Raw genomic sequence first — 17818 nt, forward strand, 5'->3', positions numbered from 1 at the left:
CTGAAATTACTAATATTTACCTAACTCACACAGTGTGACAGACGTCAAAAATAGCATTGACAAAAACCCGGAAGTAACTCTCAAAAAATCCAGAACGAGGCTCGTACAAAAGCATGGCTTCGATCTTTTTACATTTGCGGCTGTATAAAAATGCCAATTTAACAACTTAATAACACTTGATAAGGTAAGTTATCTGTGACTACTGATAATATAAACACTAATGATTAAGTGTATAAATGTTATACGATAAACAAGGCCTTGTTTTATTGACCCGGCGCATAGAATTGCGCTGTTCAATGTAAACAAATATAGACTACGATGCACGTTGGCGCTAAAACAAAAACGAACTTGAATTATAGCTTAATAATTTATAGAAAATAATTTACTGGCAATATCGCATACTGACGTTGTTTAACCATGATGGCCAAGCAACTTCGTATTCACGTGATCATCCAATAACTGAAATGCTGAACTCTTGGAATGAAATAGTTAACCTCTCCGTAAACAGAATAGCAAATGCTCAAGCTTCCAACTGACTGTTTTGATTCTTTAAATACTATGTGTTGATGTTTTTTCAAAAACATTTCGATCAACTTTGTTATGACAAGGAAAATGTGTCTGTGCAGTCAAGATAAACAGAAAGTGAGGCGAGGAAATACAGCAGTTTTGCAAACGTGGGGCTATATGATCTTTAAAATGGAATAAACTGCCTGTGTTTCTGTATGTCTGTTTATATAATTTTATGTATGTTTATGTAAATGACTTACCATCTACAATGAAAATATAATGTGTCTTTGTCTTCCTTTAGCTATCAAGTTGACCATGTCAGCGGAATCCAAAGGGGCTGTGAGAGATAAGCCATTTCTTCTGAGTTGTAAGCTAGAACACCCTACGTCTGGTGTTGTTAGAGGTACAATTCAGATTTTGAGGGAACGCCAAATCTTCGCCAAAATTCTGCAAGAAGGTCTGAAGTGCACAGAAATCACCGGAACAGCTAAAGAGTATATATACACGTGCGGGAAGGGAACAGACCAAGTCGGGTCACGTGTTAAAATCTACATTATGGAGATCGTACGTCTAACAACACCCAGCGATATAACGGACTGGTTTTGTCGTATAGAAAGGGGAGACAAAAGCAACAAATTTACTTTATTGGAATTTAGTAAGTATTGGTATCGTGCATTCCAGTGCATTCAGCTGATAGAAGGGATGCTAGTAAGTCTACCTAGACAATACAGTGCCCATTTCGTTGGTTCTCTGGTCTCGTCCTCCAAGTGGCAGAGGCCATTGCTACATGTTGTTTCCGTCCTATTGTACTCGTGACGTCATGTATCAGATACTAAGAACTAATCTGGCAAAATTAAATTGTAGGTTAATGTCATCGGGATCCTATAATACCCGTAACTGAATAAAACACGATTATCCAAATATCTCTCCTAACTGTATAATATCTATTTGATCTCTCTGTATCGGGCAGTCTAATACCCGAGTGGCTCGGCTCTAGGTATAATCAGAGATAAGATCTTATATAAAACTATAAATGTAGCACGTTTAGTTCACTAGAAAACACAACAAAACACAATACACTTTGGAATCTGTATTAACACTACGTTGACAAATGTACTTGCCGCAGTAGTTAAATAACAACAACAATATAATAACAACCCAGAACTAACCACTTAATTAGTTAATCACTAGGTGTCTAGTTTACACAATATTCTAAGCACTTCACCGTAATATAACACGCACACGTGTGATAATTGAGAAACGCTGCCAGGGGAACTTAATTAATAAAGGAATTACAACTCTATTCCTAACTGGTTATTTTTTAATTAACCCTTAACTACTCATTCAGTAACCTTGTAATACAGAATTAATACTGGTACATATCACAATAAAGACAATAACCTACAGTTTACCTAGGTCCTCTAGGATGACCGGCTAAGCTTTGTTTTACCAAATACTCGTATAAAAATATTAGAACAGTGAAGGCTACAATTTACTTCGTCAGATTACCGAAGACACTGTCTAAATAATATTGGTATAATACAGTATTAAAATATTTAAAGTCACATCAATCACATCAAGGTTATACAACAGAGCAGAAAAATATATTTACCAGTCCGGACTGAACTTATATAGTTCGTTCAGTGGACAGCGTCCGTTCCCCTGGATACTTCCAATGTTTCTCCGCGATATATCTAAAATCCTATCTATTTCTTGAAAAATCTCAGAGACAGCGAATATCGCCTGGGGGCACAATACGGTACCTCACCTATCATGTGATATTTCCACAACTCCCAGAGACGGTATTTTTTTCTTAGATGGCCAGACTTACTGTCACCAGTTCGCTAGCAGTACCCCGGTCATAAACCGCACTACCGGAGTTATTACGTAACTACTGGCTACATGGCCTCCACACCTGGTCTAAGTGCATATTGAGACGCAGCTCCACCACCGTCGTGCGGGAGTATTACATAACCAAGCTGCCCACGGCCCTCTAAAACAATTAACATCGCCACAGGCGAAAAGATAAGAGCATGTTCCGTCACAGTTAATTACATTATTTTTCCTTAATCTTCATTTGATTCAATAACACCCGGAAAGCTAACAACGTCTTTAGACTGTGACGCCATTAGCAATTGGAACAGGCCAAGTTAACGGTTCACAGGTCTACAGTTAGATTGTAGTGAGGTGTTTTTTTTTCCAAGAAATATCAAATATACAGTTTGTTCCATAGAAAAACTATTCAGTTTACAATGGACAGAACCATATGGAGTTTTTAGATTTATGGGGGTTATTGTCTATTTGATGCACAAAAATAAATTATTTTTTTTGCGGGACAAATAGACAATAATACCTTGAAATCTAAAAACTCCATATGGTTATCTCCTAAACTAAGGAGTCTGGCTAAAACGTCCAATTGCACCTTTCGATATATTGCTGATCTTATATCATTCAATAATAACAACATTACAGATTAGCTTCCATTAATGTACCCACCAGACTTTTAAATGAAGAAAACCACAGCAAGTATACAATCTCTTTCTCATATGTTGATCTATACATGATATATTCAGAACGACATTGTCCTCCATACAAAGCTGTATGACAAAACAAATGACTTCAGCTTTCCAATAGTAAATTATTTTTACCTTGTACATTCGGGGGTTTTTTTCGTGAAAATCCTGTACATCTTTTTGGTACATTTCAGCCATGGCCTTGATGGCTGTAAGTTGTGCTCATGTCGGGTACCATTATGTAACGTCACAATCATTGTAATTTATATAGACGGTTGAGAGCTCACCTGGGGTGCTTTGCATCGCAGGATCAAATCACCTCGATGGATCCTTTCAGATGATGTTTTGTCTCGTTCCAACTAGTGCATCATGACTGGTCAAAGGCCGTGGTATATGCTTTCCTGTCTGTGGAAAAGTGCATATAAAAGATCCCTTGTTGCTAATAGAGTGTTTGACAGACAATAGCCGATGATTAATTAATCAATGTGCTCTAGTGGTGTCGTTAAACAAAACAAACTTTGTATATATTATTTATACTCCATGATGATATTTAATGAAACATTTTGGAGAAAGACATTTGTGTGGTGTTTTCATTATAATTTGCATATATACAACCGACTTTCTAAGTGTTTCAGATATGTAAAAATTGACTCGATGGCGCAGAGTCCATTTATGATGCACTTATGTTCGTATATAACATAAATTCATAGTAGACAATGTTCTGCCATTTCGTTTATGGCCATTTTGAAACTTAACGTTTAATATCTCAGATGTCCAACATATTTCATCTCATTGTAACCAAATTAAGTTAAAATTCTATGTTGGACCATATTAAAAAAAAAGATTTCTCCTACGCTTCACATTCCTGCGAAATGGGACCCTATGTACCACCATCGGAACTGGTTGAAAAAACTAACAATTAAACCACTCAGAAGCAGAAAATTCATTTCCTATTGACCTGATAGCAAATAGCAGCGCCAACGATATCATGCTAGCAACGTAGATGTTATAAGGGGAAAAAAGTAATGTTTGTTTTATTTAACGACACCACTAGAGCACATTAATTTTTTATTTTATCATCGGCAATTACACGCAAACATATGGTCATTCTGACAGTTTTTTTTTTGTTTTTTTTTAGAGGAAACCCGCAGTCGCCACATAGGCTACTCTTTTACGATAGGAGCAAGGGATATTTTAGTTGCGCTTCCCACAGGCAGGATAGCACAAACCATGGCCTTTTTTTTAAACCAGTTATGGATCACTGGTCGGTGCAAATGGTTTACACCTACCCACTGAGCCTTGCGGAGCACTCACTCAGGGTTTGGAGTCTGTATCTAGATTACAAATGCCATGCCTCGATTGGGATCCGAACCCAGTACCTACCAGCCTGTAGTCCGATGGCTTAAGCACTGCGTCACCGAGGCCGGTATCTTATCAGGAAGTAATGTGATAACACTTCGAATTATCAGCATTGTGTTATGGGGTCACACAGAAAGTGTGTTTGCATGATAGTGCAAATTATCAAACCATGTCATTTATAGGTTGATGGACATGTGATTGGGTCAGTTTGGTTTATATACCCACCAAGCACAATGTTTTTCAAGTTTAATATCCATATATATATATATATATATATATATAGAGAGAGAGAGAGAGAGAGAGAGAGAGAGAGAGAGAGAGAGAGAGAGAGAGAGAGAGAGAGAGAGAGAGAGAGAGAGAGAGAGAGAGACAGACAGACAGACAGACCATTAAACATAAAATAGCCATGTTTGTTCCCAAAACAGACAGACAGACAGACCATTAAACATAAAATAGCCATGTTTGTTCCCAAAACTCGCTGTATGTGATCAAGTATGGAAGAGCTAACCGTAACAGGTTAACATTTATTGCAGCTCCTTGCAAACTAAAGTGTGAAAATGGCGGAAGCCCTAACGATGTCTGTAAGAAGTGTAACTGCGTTGGAAATTGGAAAGGAAGTACATGTCGTAAGTTTGTGCCTCGTACCTGACTATATTTTGAGTCTTTTTATCAATCATTCCATTTGGTTTGCATTAAAACAAAAGAAACTGTTTTTACGTGGATTATGAAAAGAACATTGGTCAGTGTTTGTCTTTTAGGGTTTTTTTTTCCTTTGCACAATTAAGCTACACCAGTATAGTTTAGTCCAGTCTATAAAATGAAATGAGTTGTCGTTTCCAGTTCTCCATAGAGTTTGGTTTCTATAGTTGTTTTAATATGTTTGTATCAAGTATAATCGCTGGCAGATACTCAGTTACTATTTATTGAATCAAGTTTGTTCACTGTAGGGGAATATGAAATATCTTGTTTGAATGGCGGTACAGCACTTGAGACATACACTGCTTATGTTTGTAACAAGAATATGATCGATGGCAGATACTATTTATTAAATGTAGATGTATTCCTACAATCTGTAATCCAGCAATTTATTTAGCTAGTAACATTAGGTAATACAGCTTTAACAATAAAATAAATTATCAACTTAATCCAAGGCAGATAATCAAATCTGAAAAAATTGGTTCTGAATCTAGTATAAACTCAAAATGCTTTCCATGAGAGCTAACTAAGTGATTATTAAGAAACAAAAATGATCTGGAGATCTAAGTATATGTTTAACAACCTTACTGTTATGTACAAATAAGAACAGAAGGCACAATAGTGACAACAAATTTAATTATGTTTTTGGTAAAGTTTTTCTTCAAATTTACTTTAAATTTTGCATAAAACTACAAATTTGTCGAAAATATGACTTAGCACCCTATAAATATGTCAAAATGACAATAAAAATCAACTTCTTTACAAATTTGAGTTTTCAGAATTTCATACATAAAAAATTAACAATGTTAATGGAAACTAAAGACATTAACCCACTATTGGCACATGCTATTTTTAATATAAAAATAAATTGCAATCTTAGTTCAGGTTGCCTATATATAATACCATATTTAAGAGCAGTTGCATATGGCAAGTCAAATACCATGTAAAAAGAAATTATTGAAATCTTTACAGTATGAATTATAGGCCAAAACCAACTTTTCTTCAGTGCTAACTTTGATTCAAACTCCATTCAGAGCCATGTACAGAGATTATTGTCAAGGTCAAGGTCATTGTGAACTTGCATGATCGAGTGATGGCTAATTAATCAACCAGTATAGTTTAATTAAATAAAATGACAAAATCATAATATTTTTTATTATGCACTGAATATGTGCTATAGGGTGTATACTACCAAATCAAATCCCATAGACGACAATAGTAACATATACGGCTAAAACTCCTACCTGCAACGTATCAACCGACATAAACGCCACGGATATAAATACCACCACCTCTTACACTTAAAGTGAATCAGAAAAAAATGGGGGTCAAGCTGCTCGTTTCTGAGATAACGGGTAGCGTCTATGACTACCCTAGTTTCGCACAAAATTTGAGTACTTTTTTTTACAGGTACCCCATACATGTTTCAAGCACAAGGCTACCTGACACATTGGTACTAGATGAAATAAAATTGCACATTTATTTTACCCAGATGAAACTATTATTTTTTACAACCAACGTTCACTTCTCTATCAAAAGGAGGGCGGGACGTAGGCCAGTGGTAGAGTGCTCGCTCGATGCACGGTCGGTCTGGTATTGATCCTTGTCGGTGGGCCCATTGGGCTATTTCTCGTTCCAGCCAGTGCACCACGACTGGTATATCAAAGGCCGTGGTATGTACTACCCTGGCTGTAGGATGGTGCATATAAAAGATCCCTTGCTGCTAATCGAAAAGAGTAGACCATGAAGTGGCGACAGCGGGTTTCCTCTCTCAATATCTGTGTGGTCCTTAACGATATGTCTGACGCCATATAACCGTAAATAAAATGTGTTGAGTGTGTCGTTAAATAAAACATGTCTTTCTTTCTATCAAAGGCTGGGTGCACCTCAAAATTTGACCCAGCCGGAAGTTATTTGGTTTAATACTACCATTAAACATCAAATAATCAGCTTATGTTCCAGAAACTCGCTGTATGTGATCAAGTCTTGAAGAACTAGCCGTAACAGGTTAACATTTATTGCAGCTCCTTGCAAACTAAAGTGTAAAAATGGCGGAAGCCCTAACGATGTCTGTAAGAAGTGTAACTGCGTTGGAAATTGGAAAGGAAGTACATGTCGTAAGTTTGTGCCTCGTACCTGACTATATTTTGAGTCTTTTTATCAATCATTCCATTTGGTTTGCATTAAAACAAAAGAAACTGTTTTTACGTGGATTATGAAAAGAACATTGGTCAGTGTTTGTCTTTTAGGGTTTTTTTTTCCTTTGCACAATTAAGCTACACCAGTATAGTTTAGTCCAGTCTATAAAATGAAATGAGTTGTCGTTTCCAGTTCTCCATAGAGTTTGGTTTCTATAGTTGTTTTAATATGTTTGTATCAAGTATAATCGCTGGCAGATACTCAGTTACTATTTATTGAATCAAGTTTGTTCACTGTAGGGGAATATGAAATATCTTGTTTGAATGGCGGTACAGCACTTGAGACATACACTGCTTATGTTTGTAACAAGAATATGATCGATGGCAGATACTATTTATTAAATGTAGATGTATTCCTACAATCTGTAATCCAGCAATTTATTTAGCTAGTAACATTAGGTAATACAGCTTTAACAATAAAATAAATTATCAACTTAATCCAAGGCAGATAATCAAATCTGAAAAAATTGGTTCTGAATCTAGTATAAACTCAAAATGCTTTCCATGAGAGCTAACTAAGTGATTATTAAGAAACAAAAATGATCTGGAGATCTAAGTATATGTTTAACAACCTTACTGTTATGTACAAATAAGAACAGAAGGCACAATAGTGACAACAAATTTAATTATGTTTTTGGTAAAGTTTTTCTTCAAATTTACTTTAAATTTTGCATAAAACTACAAATTTGTCGAAAATATGACTTAGCACCCTATAAATATGTCAAAATGACAATAAAAATCAACTTCTTTACAAATTTGAGTTTTCAGAATTTCATACATAAAAAATTAACAATGTTAATGGAAACTAAAGACATTAACCCACTATTGGCACATGCTATTTTTAATATAAAAATAAATTGCTATTAAAATCTTAGTTCAGGTTGCCTATATATAATACCATATTTAAGAGCAGTTGCATATGGCAAGTCAAATACCATGTAAAAAGAAATTATTGAAATCTTTACAGTATGAATTATAGGCCAAAACCAACTTTTCTTCAGTGCTAACTTTGATTCAAACTCCATTCAGAGCCATGTACAGAGATTATTGTCAAGGTCAAGGTCATTGTGAACTTGCATGATCGAGTGATGGCTAATTAATCAACCAGTATAGTTTAATTAAATAAAATGACAAAATCATAATATTTTTTATTATGCACTGAATATGTGCTATAGGGTGTATACTACCAAATCAAATCCCATAGACGACAATAGTAACATATACGGCTAAAACTCCTACCTGCAACGTATCAACCGACATAAACGCCACGGATATAAATACCACCACCTCTTACACTTAAAGTGAATCAGAAAAAAATGGGGGTCAAGCTGCTCGTTTCTGAGATAACGGGTAGCGTCTATGACTACCCTAGTTTCGCACAAAATTTGAGTACTTTTTTTTACAGGTACCCCATACATGTTTCAAGCACAAGGCTACCTGACACATTGGTACTAGATGAAATAAAATTGCACATTTATTTTACCCAGATGAAACTATTATTTTTTACAACCAACACACTCACATTTATAACCAATCACAGGACTTGTGGTGTTCACTTCTCTATCAAAAGTTCGGTGCACCTCGAACTTTGACCCAGCCGGAAGTTATTTGGTATAGTACTACCTTGAGACATGCACTGCTTATGTTTGTAACAAGAATATGATCGATGGCAGATACTATTTATTAAATGTAGATGTATTCCTACAATCTGTAATCCAGCAATTTATTTAGCTAGTAACATTAGGTAATACAGCTTTAACAATAAAATAAATTATCAACTTAATCCAAGGCAGATAATCAAATCTGAAAAAATTGGTTCTGAATCTAGTATAAACTCAAAATGCTTTCCATGAGAGCTAACTAAGTGATTATTAAGAAACAAAAATGATCTGGAGATCTAAGTATATGTTTAACAACCTTACTGTTATGTACAAATAAGAACAGAAGGCACAATAGTGACAACAAATTTAATTATGTTTTTGGTAAAGTTTTTCTTCAAATTTACTTTAAATTTTGCATAAAACTACAAATTTGTCGAAAATATGACTTAGCACCCTATAAATATGTCAAAATGACAATAAAAATCAACTTCTTTACAAATTTGAGTTTTCAGAATTTCATACATAAAAAATTAACAATGTTAATGGAAACTAAAGACATTAACCCACTATTGGCACATGCTATTTTTAATATAAAAATAAATTGCTATTAAAATCTTAGTTCAGGTTGCCTATATATAATACCATATTTAAGAGCAGTTGCATATGGCAAGTCAAATACCATGTAAAAAGAAATTATTGAAATCTTTACAGTATGAATTATAGGCCAAAACCAACTTTTCTTCAGTGCTAACTTTGATTCAAACTCCATTCAGAGCCATGTACAGAGATTATTGTCAAGGTCAAGGTCATTGTGAACTTGCATGATCGAGTGATGGCTAATTAATCAACCAGTATAGTTTAATTAAATAAAATGACAAAATCATAATATTTTTTATTATGCACTGAATATGTGCTATAGGGTGTATACTACCAAATCAAATCCCATAGACGACAATAGTAACATATACGGCTAAAACTCCTACCTGCAACGTATCAACCGACATAAACGCCACGGATATAAATACCCACCACCTCTTACACTTAAAGTGAATCAGAAAAAAATGGGGGTCAAGCTGCTCGTTTCTGAGATAACGGGTAGCGTCTATGACTACCCTAGTTTCGCACAAAATTTGAGTACTTTTTTTTACAGGTACCCCATACATGTTTCAAGCACAAGGCTACCTGACACATTGGTACTAGATGAAATAAAATTGCACATTTATTTTACCCAGATGAAACTATTATTTTTTACAACCAACACACTCACATTTATAACCAATCACAGGACTTGTGGTGTTCACTTCTCTATCAAAAGTTCGGTGCACCTCGAACTTTGACCCAGCCGGAAGTTATTTGGTATAGTACTACCTTGAGACATGCACTGCTTATGTTTGTAACAAGAATATGATCGATGGCAGATACTATTTATTAAATGTAGATGTATTCCTACAATCTGTAATCCAGCAATTTATTTAGCTAGTAACATTAGGTAATACAGCTTTAACAATAAAATAAATTATCAACTTAATCCAAGGCAGATAATCAAATCTGAAAAAATTGGTTCTGAATCTAGTATAAACTCAAAATGCTTTCCATGAGAGCTAACTAAGTGATTATTAAGAAACAAAAATGATCTGGAGATCTAAGTATATGTTTAACAACCTTACTGTTATGTACAAATAAGAACAGAAGGCACAATAGTGACAACAAATTTAATTATGTTTTTGGTAAAGTTTTTCTTCAAATTTACTTTAAATTTTGCATAAAACTACAAATTTGTCGAAAATATGACTTAGCACCCTATAAATATGTCAAAATGACAATAAAAATCAACTTCTTTACAAATTTGAGTTTTCAGAATTTCATACATAAAAAATTAACAATGTTAATGGAAACTAAAGACATTAACCCACTATTGGCACATGCTATTTTTAATATAAAAATAAATTGCTATTAAAATCTTAGTTCAGGTTGCCTATATATAATACCATATTTAAGAGCAGTTGCATATGGCAAGTCAAATACCATGTAAAAAGAAATTATTGAAATCTTTACAGTATGAATTATAGGCCAAAACCAACTTTTCTTCAGTGCTAACTTTGATTCAAACTCCATTCAGAGCCATGTACAGAGATTATTGTCAAGGTCAAGGTCATTGTGAACTTGCATGATCGAGTGATGGCTAATTAATCAACCAGTATAGTTTAATTAAATAAAATGACAAAATCATAATATTTTTTATTATGCACTGAATATGTGCTATAGGGTGTATACTACCAAATCAAATCCCATAGACGACAATAGTAACATATACGGCTAAAACTCCTACCTGCAACGTATCAACCGACATAAACGCCACGGATATAAATACCACCACCTCTTACACTTAAAGTGAATCAGAAAAAAATGGGGGTCAAGCTGCTCGTTTCTGAGATAACGGGTAGCGTCTATGACTACCCTAGTTTCGCACAAAATTTGAGTACTTTTTTTTACAGGTACCCCATACATGTTTCAAGCACAAGGCTACCTGACACATTGGTACTAGATGAAATAAAATTGCACATTTATTTTACCCAGATGAAACTATTATTTTTTACAACCAACACACTCACATTTATAACCAATCACAGGACTTGTGGTGTTCACTTCTCTATCAAAAGGAGGGCGGGACGTAGGCCAGTGGTAGAGTGCTCGCTCGATGCACGGTCGGTCTGGTATTGATCCTTGTCGGTGGGCCCATTGGGCTATTTCTCGTTCCAGCCAGTGCACCACGACTGGTATATCAAAGGCCGTGGTATGTACTACCCTGGCTGTAGGATGGTGCATATAAAAGATCCCTTGCTGCTAATCGAAAAGAGTAGACCATGAAGTGGCGACAGCGGGTTTCCTCTCTCAATATCTGTGTGGTCCTTAACGATATGTCTGACGCCATATAACCGTAAATAAAATGTGTTGAGTGTGTCGTTAAATAAAACATGTCTTTCTTTCTATCAAAGGCTGGGTGCACCTCAAAATTTGACCCAGCCGGAAGTTATTTGGTTTAATACTACCATTAAACATCAAATAATCAGCTTATGTTCCAGAAACTCGCTGTATGTGATCAAGTCTTGAAGAACTAGCCGTAACAGGTTAACATTTATTGCAGCTCCTTGCAAACTAAAGTGTAAAAATGGCGGAAGCCCTAACGATGTCTGTAAGAAGTGTAACTGCGTTGGAAATTGGAAAGGAAGTACATGTCGTAAGTTTGTGCCTCGTACCTGACTATATTTTGAGTCTTTTTATCAATCATTCCATTTGGTTTGCATTAAAACAAAAGAAACTGTTTTTACGTGGATTATGAAAAGAACATTGGTCAGTGTTTGTCTTTTAGGGTTTTTTTTTCCTTTGCACAATTAAGCTACACCAGTATAAGTGCAGGAGAATGTGAAAGAACTTGATAGAATGGTGGTACAGCACTTGAGACATGTACTGGTTACATTTGTAACAACAGTATGATCGATCGCAGATACTGTGTATTAAATGTAGTTAGGTCATTGTAGGAGAATGTGAAACAATTTGTTTGAATGGTGGTACAGATCTTCAGACATAAAATACAATACAATACAATACAATACAATACTATCATTATTACAACCATTCTATGAGTACACTAGTTAAAGGGACATATTATGATCGATGGCAGTTACTATTTATTAAATGTAGTTTGTTCATTGTAGGTGAATGTGGACTAACTTGTTTGAATGGTGGTACACCACTTACAACATGCACCGAATGTACCTGCCCTTCACGATTCAAAGGACCCACATGCAGGGAGTCTGGTAAGTACAAATAGTTATTATAATATTGTTTTACAAACAGTAATCCAAGAAGTCAGGCTGCTTATTTAACATGACGTCGTCCTTCTTCCAATCACAGATTGTGGATCGGAACAGTATGTTTAAGAGACTGAATCCCAAAATGTTTATATTAGTTGTGTTTATGGGGAATGGTCAACATATTTAATCTCATCGTAACCAAATTCAGTTAAAAATCTACGTTGGACCGTATACAAAAAACGTTGCTCCCATGTTTCACATTCCTGTGAAATTGGACTGTACGTATTACCATCGGAATTGGTTGTTTGGAAAAACTAACAATCAATCCACTGAGAAGCAGAAGCTTAATTTCCTATTGACCTGATGACAAATAGCAACGCCAGCGTTATCATGCTAGCAATGTAGACCTTATCACGCAGTAATGTGATAACACTTCGAATTATCAAGAACGTGTTATGGGGTGACACAGAGTGTGTCTTTGCATGATAGTACAGGTTATCAGAGCAAGTCATTTATAGGTTGATGGACATGTGGTTGGGTCAATTTGGTTTATATAGCCACCAAGCACAATTTTTTTTTCAACTTTAATCCAGGTATGTATAGACCATTAAACATAAAATAATCATCTATGTTCCCGAAACTCGCTGTATGTTATCAAGTGTGGACGAGCTAGCCATAACAGGTTAACATTTATTGCAGTTCTTTGCAAACTAAAGTGTAAAAATGGTGGAAGTCCTAACGATGTCTGTGAGAAGTGTAACTGCGTTGGAAATTGGAAAGGAAGTACATGTCGTAAGTTCATGCCTCATACCTGACTCCATTTTAAATATTTTTATCAATCATTCCATTTGATTTGCATTAAAAAGAAACAAAATCTGTTTGCATGTGGATTATGAAAAGAACATTCGTCAGTGTTATTTGTGTTTTTTGTTTAAATTTTTGTTTATTTTATTTTATTTTTATTTTTATTGATTTAATGTTTTTCGGGGGGGGGGGGGGGTCACAATTAAGCTACACCAGTACAGCTAAATTCAGATTGTAAAATGAAATGAGCTGTCTTTTCAGTTCTCTTCTGTCACCATGGAGTAAGTTTTATAGATGTGTCAATAAGCCACTATGTTTGTATCGAGTATGATCGCTGGCAGATACTATTTATTGAATGTAGTTTGTTTACTGTAGGAGAATGTGAAATACCTTGTTTGAATGGCGGTACAGCTCTTGAGACATGCACTGGTTATGTTTGTAACAAGAGTATGATCGATGGCAGAACATATTTATTAAATGTAGGGTGTTCATTGTAGGAGAATGTGAAACATCTTGTTTGAATGGTGGTACAGCTCTCGAGACATGCACTGGTTATTTTTGTAACAAGTATGATCGATGGCAGAACATATTTATTAAATCTAGGGTGTTCATTGCGGGAGAATGTGCACTAACGTGTTTCAATGGTGGCACAGGGTGTATATCATCACATCAAATACCATAGACGACAATAGTAACAAATGTGGCTAAAACTCCAACCTGCAGCGTATTCATCGACATAAACGCCACGGATATAAATACTACTGCACCAATACTTAAAGTGAATCAGAAAAAATTAGGGTCAAGCTAATCGTATGAGAGATAACGAGTAGCGACTATGACTACCCTAGTTCTGCACAAAATTTGAGTAGATTTGTTCACAGGTTTCCCATACTTGTTTCAAGCACAAGGTTACTTGACATATTGGTACTAGATGAAATACAATTACATACATTTTTCCCCAAGATGAAACTTTTTTCCTTTCTCTTTACAACCAACATACATTTATCACCAATCACATGACTTCTCTATTAAAAGTTGTGTCCTCCTCAGACGTTGATCCAGCTGTAAGTTATTTGGTTCAGTACTACCTACACCTCATGCACTGATTATGTTTGTAGCAAGAGTACAATCGATGGCAGATACTATGTATTAAATATAAGGTGTTCATTGTAGGAGAATATACAACAACTTGTTAGAATGGTGGTACAGCTCTTGAGGCATGTACTGGTTACGTTTCTAAGAACAGTATGATCGATGGCAGATACTATGTATTAAATATAAGGTGTTCATTGTAGGAGAATGTGAAACAACTTGTTAGAATGGAGGTATAGCTCTTGAGACATGTACTGGTAACATTTGTGAGAACAGCATGATCGATGACACATCGAAGACTATGTATTAAATGTAGTTAGGTCATTTTAGGAGAACGTGAAATAATTTCTTTGAATTGTGAACATCTCTTGAGACATAAAATACAATACAATACAATGCAATACAATACAACTCTTTATTGCAATTATTGTATGAGTACACTGGTTAAAGGGACAGATTATGATAGATGGCAGTTACTATTTAATAAATGTAATCTGTTCATTGTAGATGAATGTGGAGTAACTTGTTTGAATGGTGGTACACCGCTTAAAACATGTACTGCATGCACCTGCCCTTCAAGATTCAAAGGACCCACATGCAGTGAATCTGGTAAGTACAAATATTTATTATAATATTGTTTTATTGTTGATCAACAAAGAGTAAAACATCCAGTCAGGCTGCTTATTTAACATGAGTGTGTCCTTCTGCCGTCGGATTGTGCGTGGGATCAATATGTTTAAGGGACTGTATCCCAAAATGTTTATGTTACTTGTGTTTATGATACTGGGGAATGGCGAACATATTTCATCTCATCGTAACCAAATTAAGTTATAAATCTATATTCGACCATATCAAAAAACAATTGCCCCCACGTTTAACATTCCTGTGAAATGCGATCGGAATTGGTTGTTTGAAAAAACTAAGACTCAACCAACTGAGAAACAGAAAATTCATTTCCTATTGACATGATAGCATATACCAGTGCCAACGCCATCATGTTAGCAACGTAGATGTTATTAGGATATAATTACAAACTTTCCGAATTTATACGATTTACTGTATCCTGATTGGCTGACGTCACTAAAAAACAAAGCGTTATCCTTCCATAAACCTCATAAAAATACGTCATCACGGAAGACCAAGATCGAAATAACCGCACAACACCAACAGTCAGTACATGTAAACAAAAGTTAATATCAAGGTCACTTTGCGATAGAAAAACACAAGACAAATCTGCACATGAAATTGTTTCATTTTTTAAAAAGAAGTTATAATAAAGATATATACACTGTTTGTGTTGATTCAATACTTATTTTTATTTTTAGTGGACAATTTCCAATAGTATGTATACATGTATTCCTACGCTTATTTACAGAACATGGTTGACGGTAAGAATGAAAGAAATTATTTTTGAGTGTTTTAAGGTACACTTCTTGTACTGTTTGTAATTATAAGAATTGTTTTTCATTTTTTAGGAATTTATCGATGTATAAAAGTCACAAATGTAGTATAAAATCGCTTCGCTACGCTACGCGATTTTATACCATTTGTGACTTTTATACATCGATAAATTCCTAAAAAATGAGAAACAATTCTTATATAATGTGAAGACACTACGAATTATCAGCAATGTGTTATGGGGTCACACAGAAAGTGTGTTTGCATGAGGGTGCAGGGTATCAAAGCAAGTCATTTAAAGGTTGATACACATGTAGTTGGATCAGATTGGTTTATATACCCACCAAGCACATTTTTGTTCAACTTTAATCCAGATATGTAAAGACTTTTAGGGTGTACATTACCAAATCAATCCCAACAGACGACAATAGTAACAAATGTGGCTAAAACTCCTACCTGCTGCATATGAATCAACATAAACGGCACGGATATAAATCCTATCACCCCACACCCTTAAAGTGAATCAGAAACAAATTGGGGGTCAAACTGCTCATTTCTGAGATAATGAGTAGCGTCTATGACTACACTATTTCCGCACAAAATTCGAGTACTTTTATTTACAGGTACCAAATACATGTTTTAAGCACATGGCGACTTGACACAGTGGTACCAGATGAAATAAAATTGCATACATTTTTTGCTGAGATAAAACTTTTTTTTTTTTTTACAACCAACACACTCACATTTATCACCAATTACAGGACGTGTGGTGTTTACTTCTCTGTCAAAAGTTGGGTGCACCTCAGACTTTTACACAGCCAGACGTTATTTGGTTTAGTACTACCATTAAACATCAAATAATCATCTATGTTCCCGAAACTCGCTGTATGTGATCAAGTATGGAAGATCTAGTCATAACAGGTTAACATTTATTGCAGTTCCTTGGAAACTAAAGTAACATTTGTACGACTCGCACGCGGGAGTGTAATAATTTCTTTATTATCCATATTGTTATTATTGTTTTCTTTATGAATAACAAGTCCAAACTCCTTACTTGCATTTTTTTGTTTAGATTATATATTTCCATAGTTCTTCAGGTTGGACAGGTAGGGAACTCATAAATATAGTGTAGTAATTTTTGGAGAACATCCTGTAGCTGATGATTAATAAATCAATGTGCTCTAGTGGTGTCATTAAACAGAAACAAACCCATTTCAGAATATGGAAAAAAATTGTTTGCCATACCCATTTTACCCTCTGGCAGAAACCCTGATTGGCTATTGTTTGAAACCTATTGTTACTGTCTCAATCCACCAATATTTCGACTTCTGTGTTGGCTATTGTTTGAAACCTATTTTTACTTTCTCAGTCCACCAATATTTCGACTTCTGTGTTGGCTATTGTGTGGAACCTGCTGCGATACATATCTCGTGGTAAGACATTACAAATAATTTGAAACTACAAGACTGAATCACCAAATGTTTATATTAAATTGTGTTTATGATACTGGGGGAACCTAAACAAAACTCGCTAAGTTCACTTTAAGCTATTTAAAGCTTCATTCTGGAATGCATTTGTATTAATTTGTACTGTCTCAACCAAGCAACATTTCGATTTCTGTGTTGGCTATTGTTTGAAACCATTGTTACTTTCTCAATCCACCAATATTTCGACTTCTGTGTTGGCTATTGTTTCAAACCTATTTTTACTTTCTCAGTCCACCAATATTTCGACTTCTGTGTTGGCTATTGTGTGGAACCTGCTGAGGTACATATCTCGTGGTAAGACATTACAAATAATTTGAAACTACAAGACTGAATCACCAAATGTTTATA

At 35.1% G+C, this 17818-nt stretch overlaps 1 protein-coding gene across 1 annotated transcript in view; it reads left to right on the top strand.

Annotated features, from left to right (window-relative positions):
- Positions 1-17818, top strand: part of LOC121373302 (multiple epidermal growth factor-like domains protein 11) — a 239264-nt gene that overhangs the window by 203160 nt on the left and 18286 nt on the right. The window contains exons 14-16 of the mRNA XM_041499857.1: positions 12591-12692; positions 13389-13481; positions 15093-15194. Of these exons, the coding sequence (XP_041355791.1) occupies positions 12591-12692; positions 13389-13481; positions 15093-15194 (297 nt within the window). The remainder of the gene's footprint in view (positions 1-12590; positions 12693-13388; positions 13482-15092; positions 15195-17818) is intronic.

This window comes from Gigantopelta aegis, chromosome 5, assembly GCF_016097555.1.
Source record: "Gigantopelta aegis isolate Gae_Host chromosome 5, Gae_host_genome, whole genome shotgun sequence".
Lineage (NCBI taxonomy): Eukaryota > Metazoa > Mollusca > Gastropoda > Neomphalida > Peltospiridae > Gigantopelta > Gigantopelta aegis.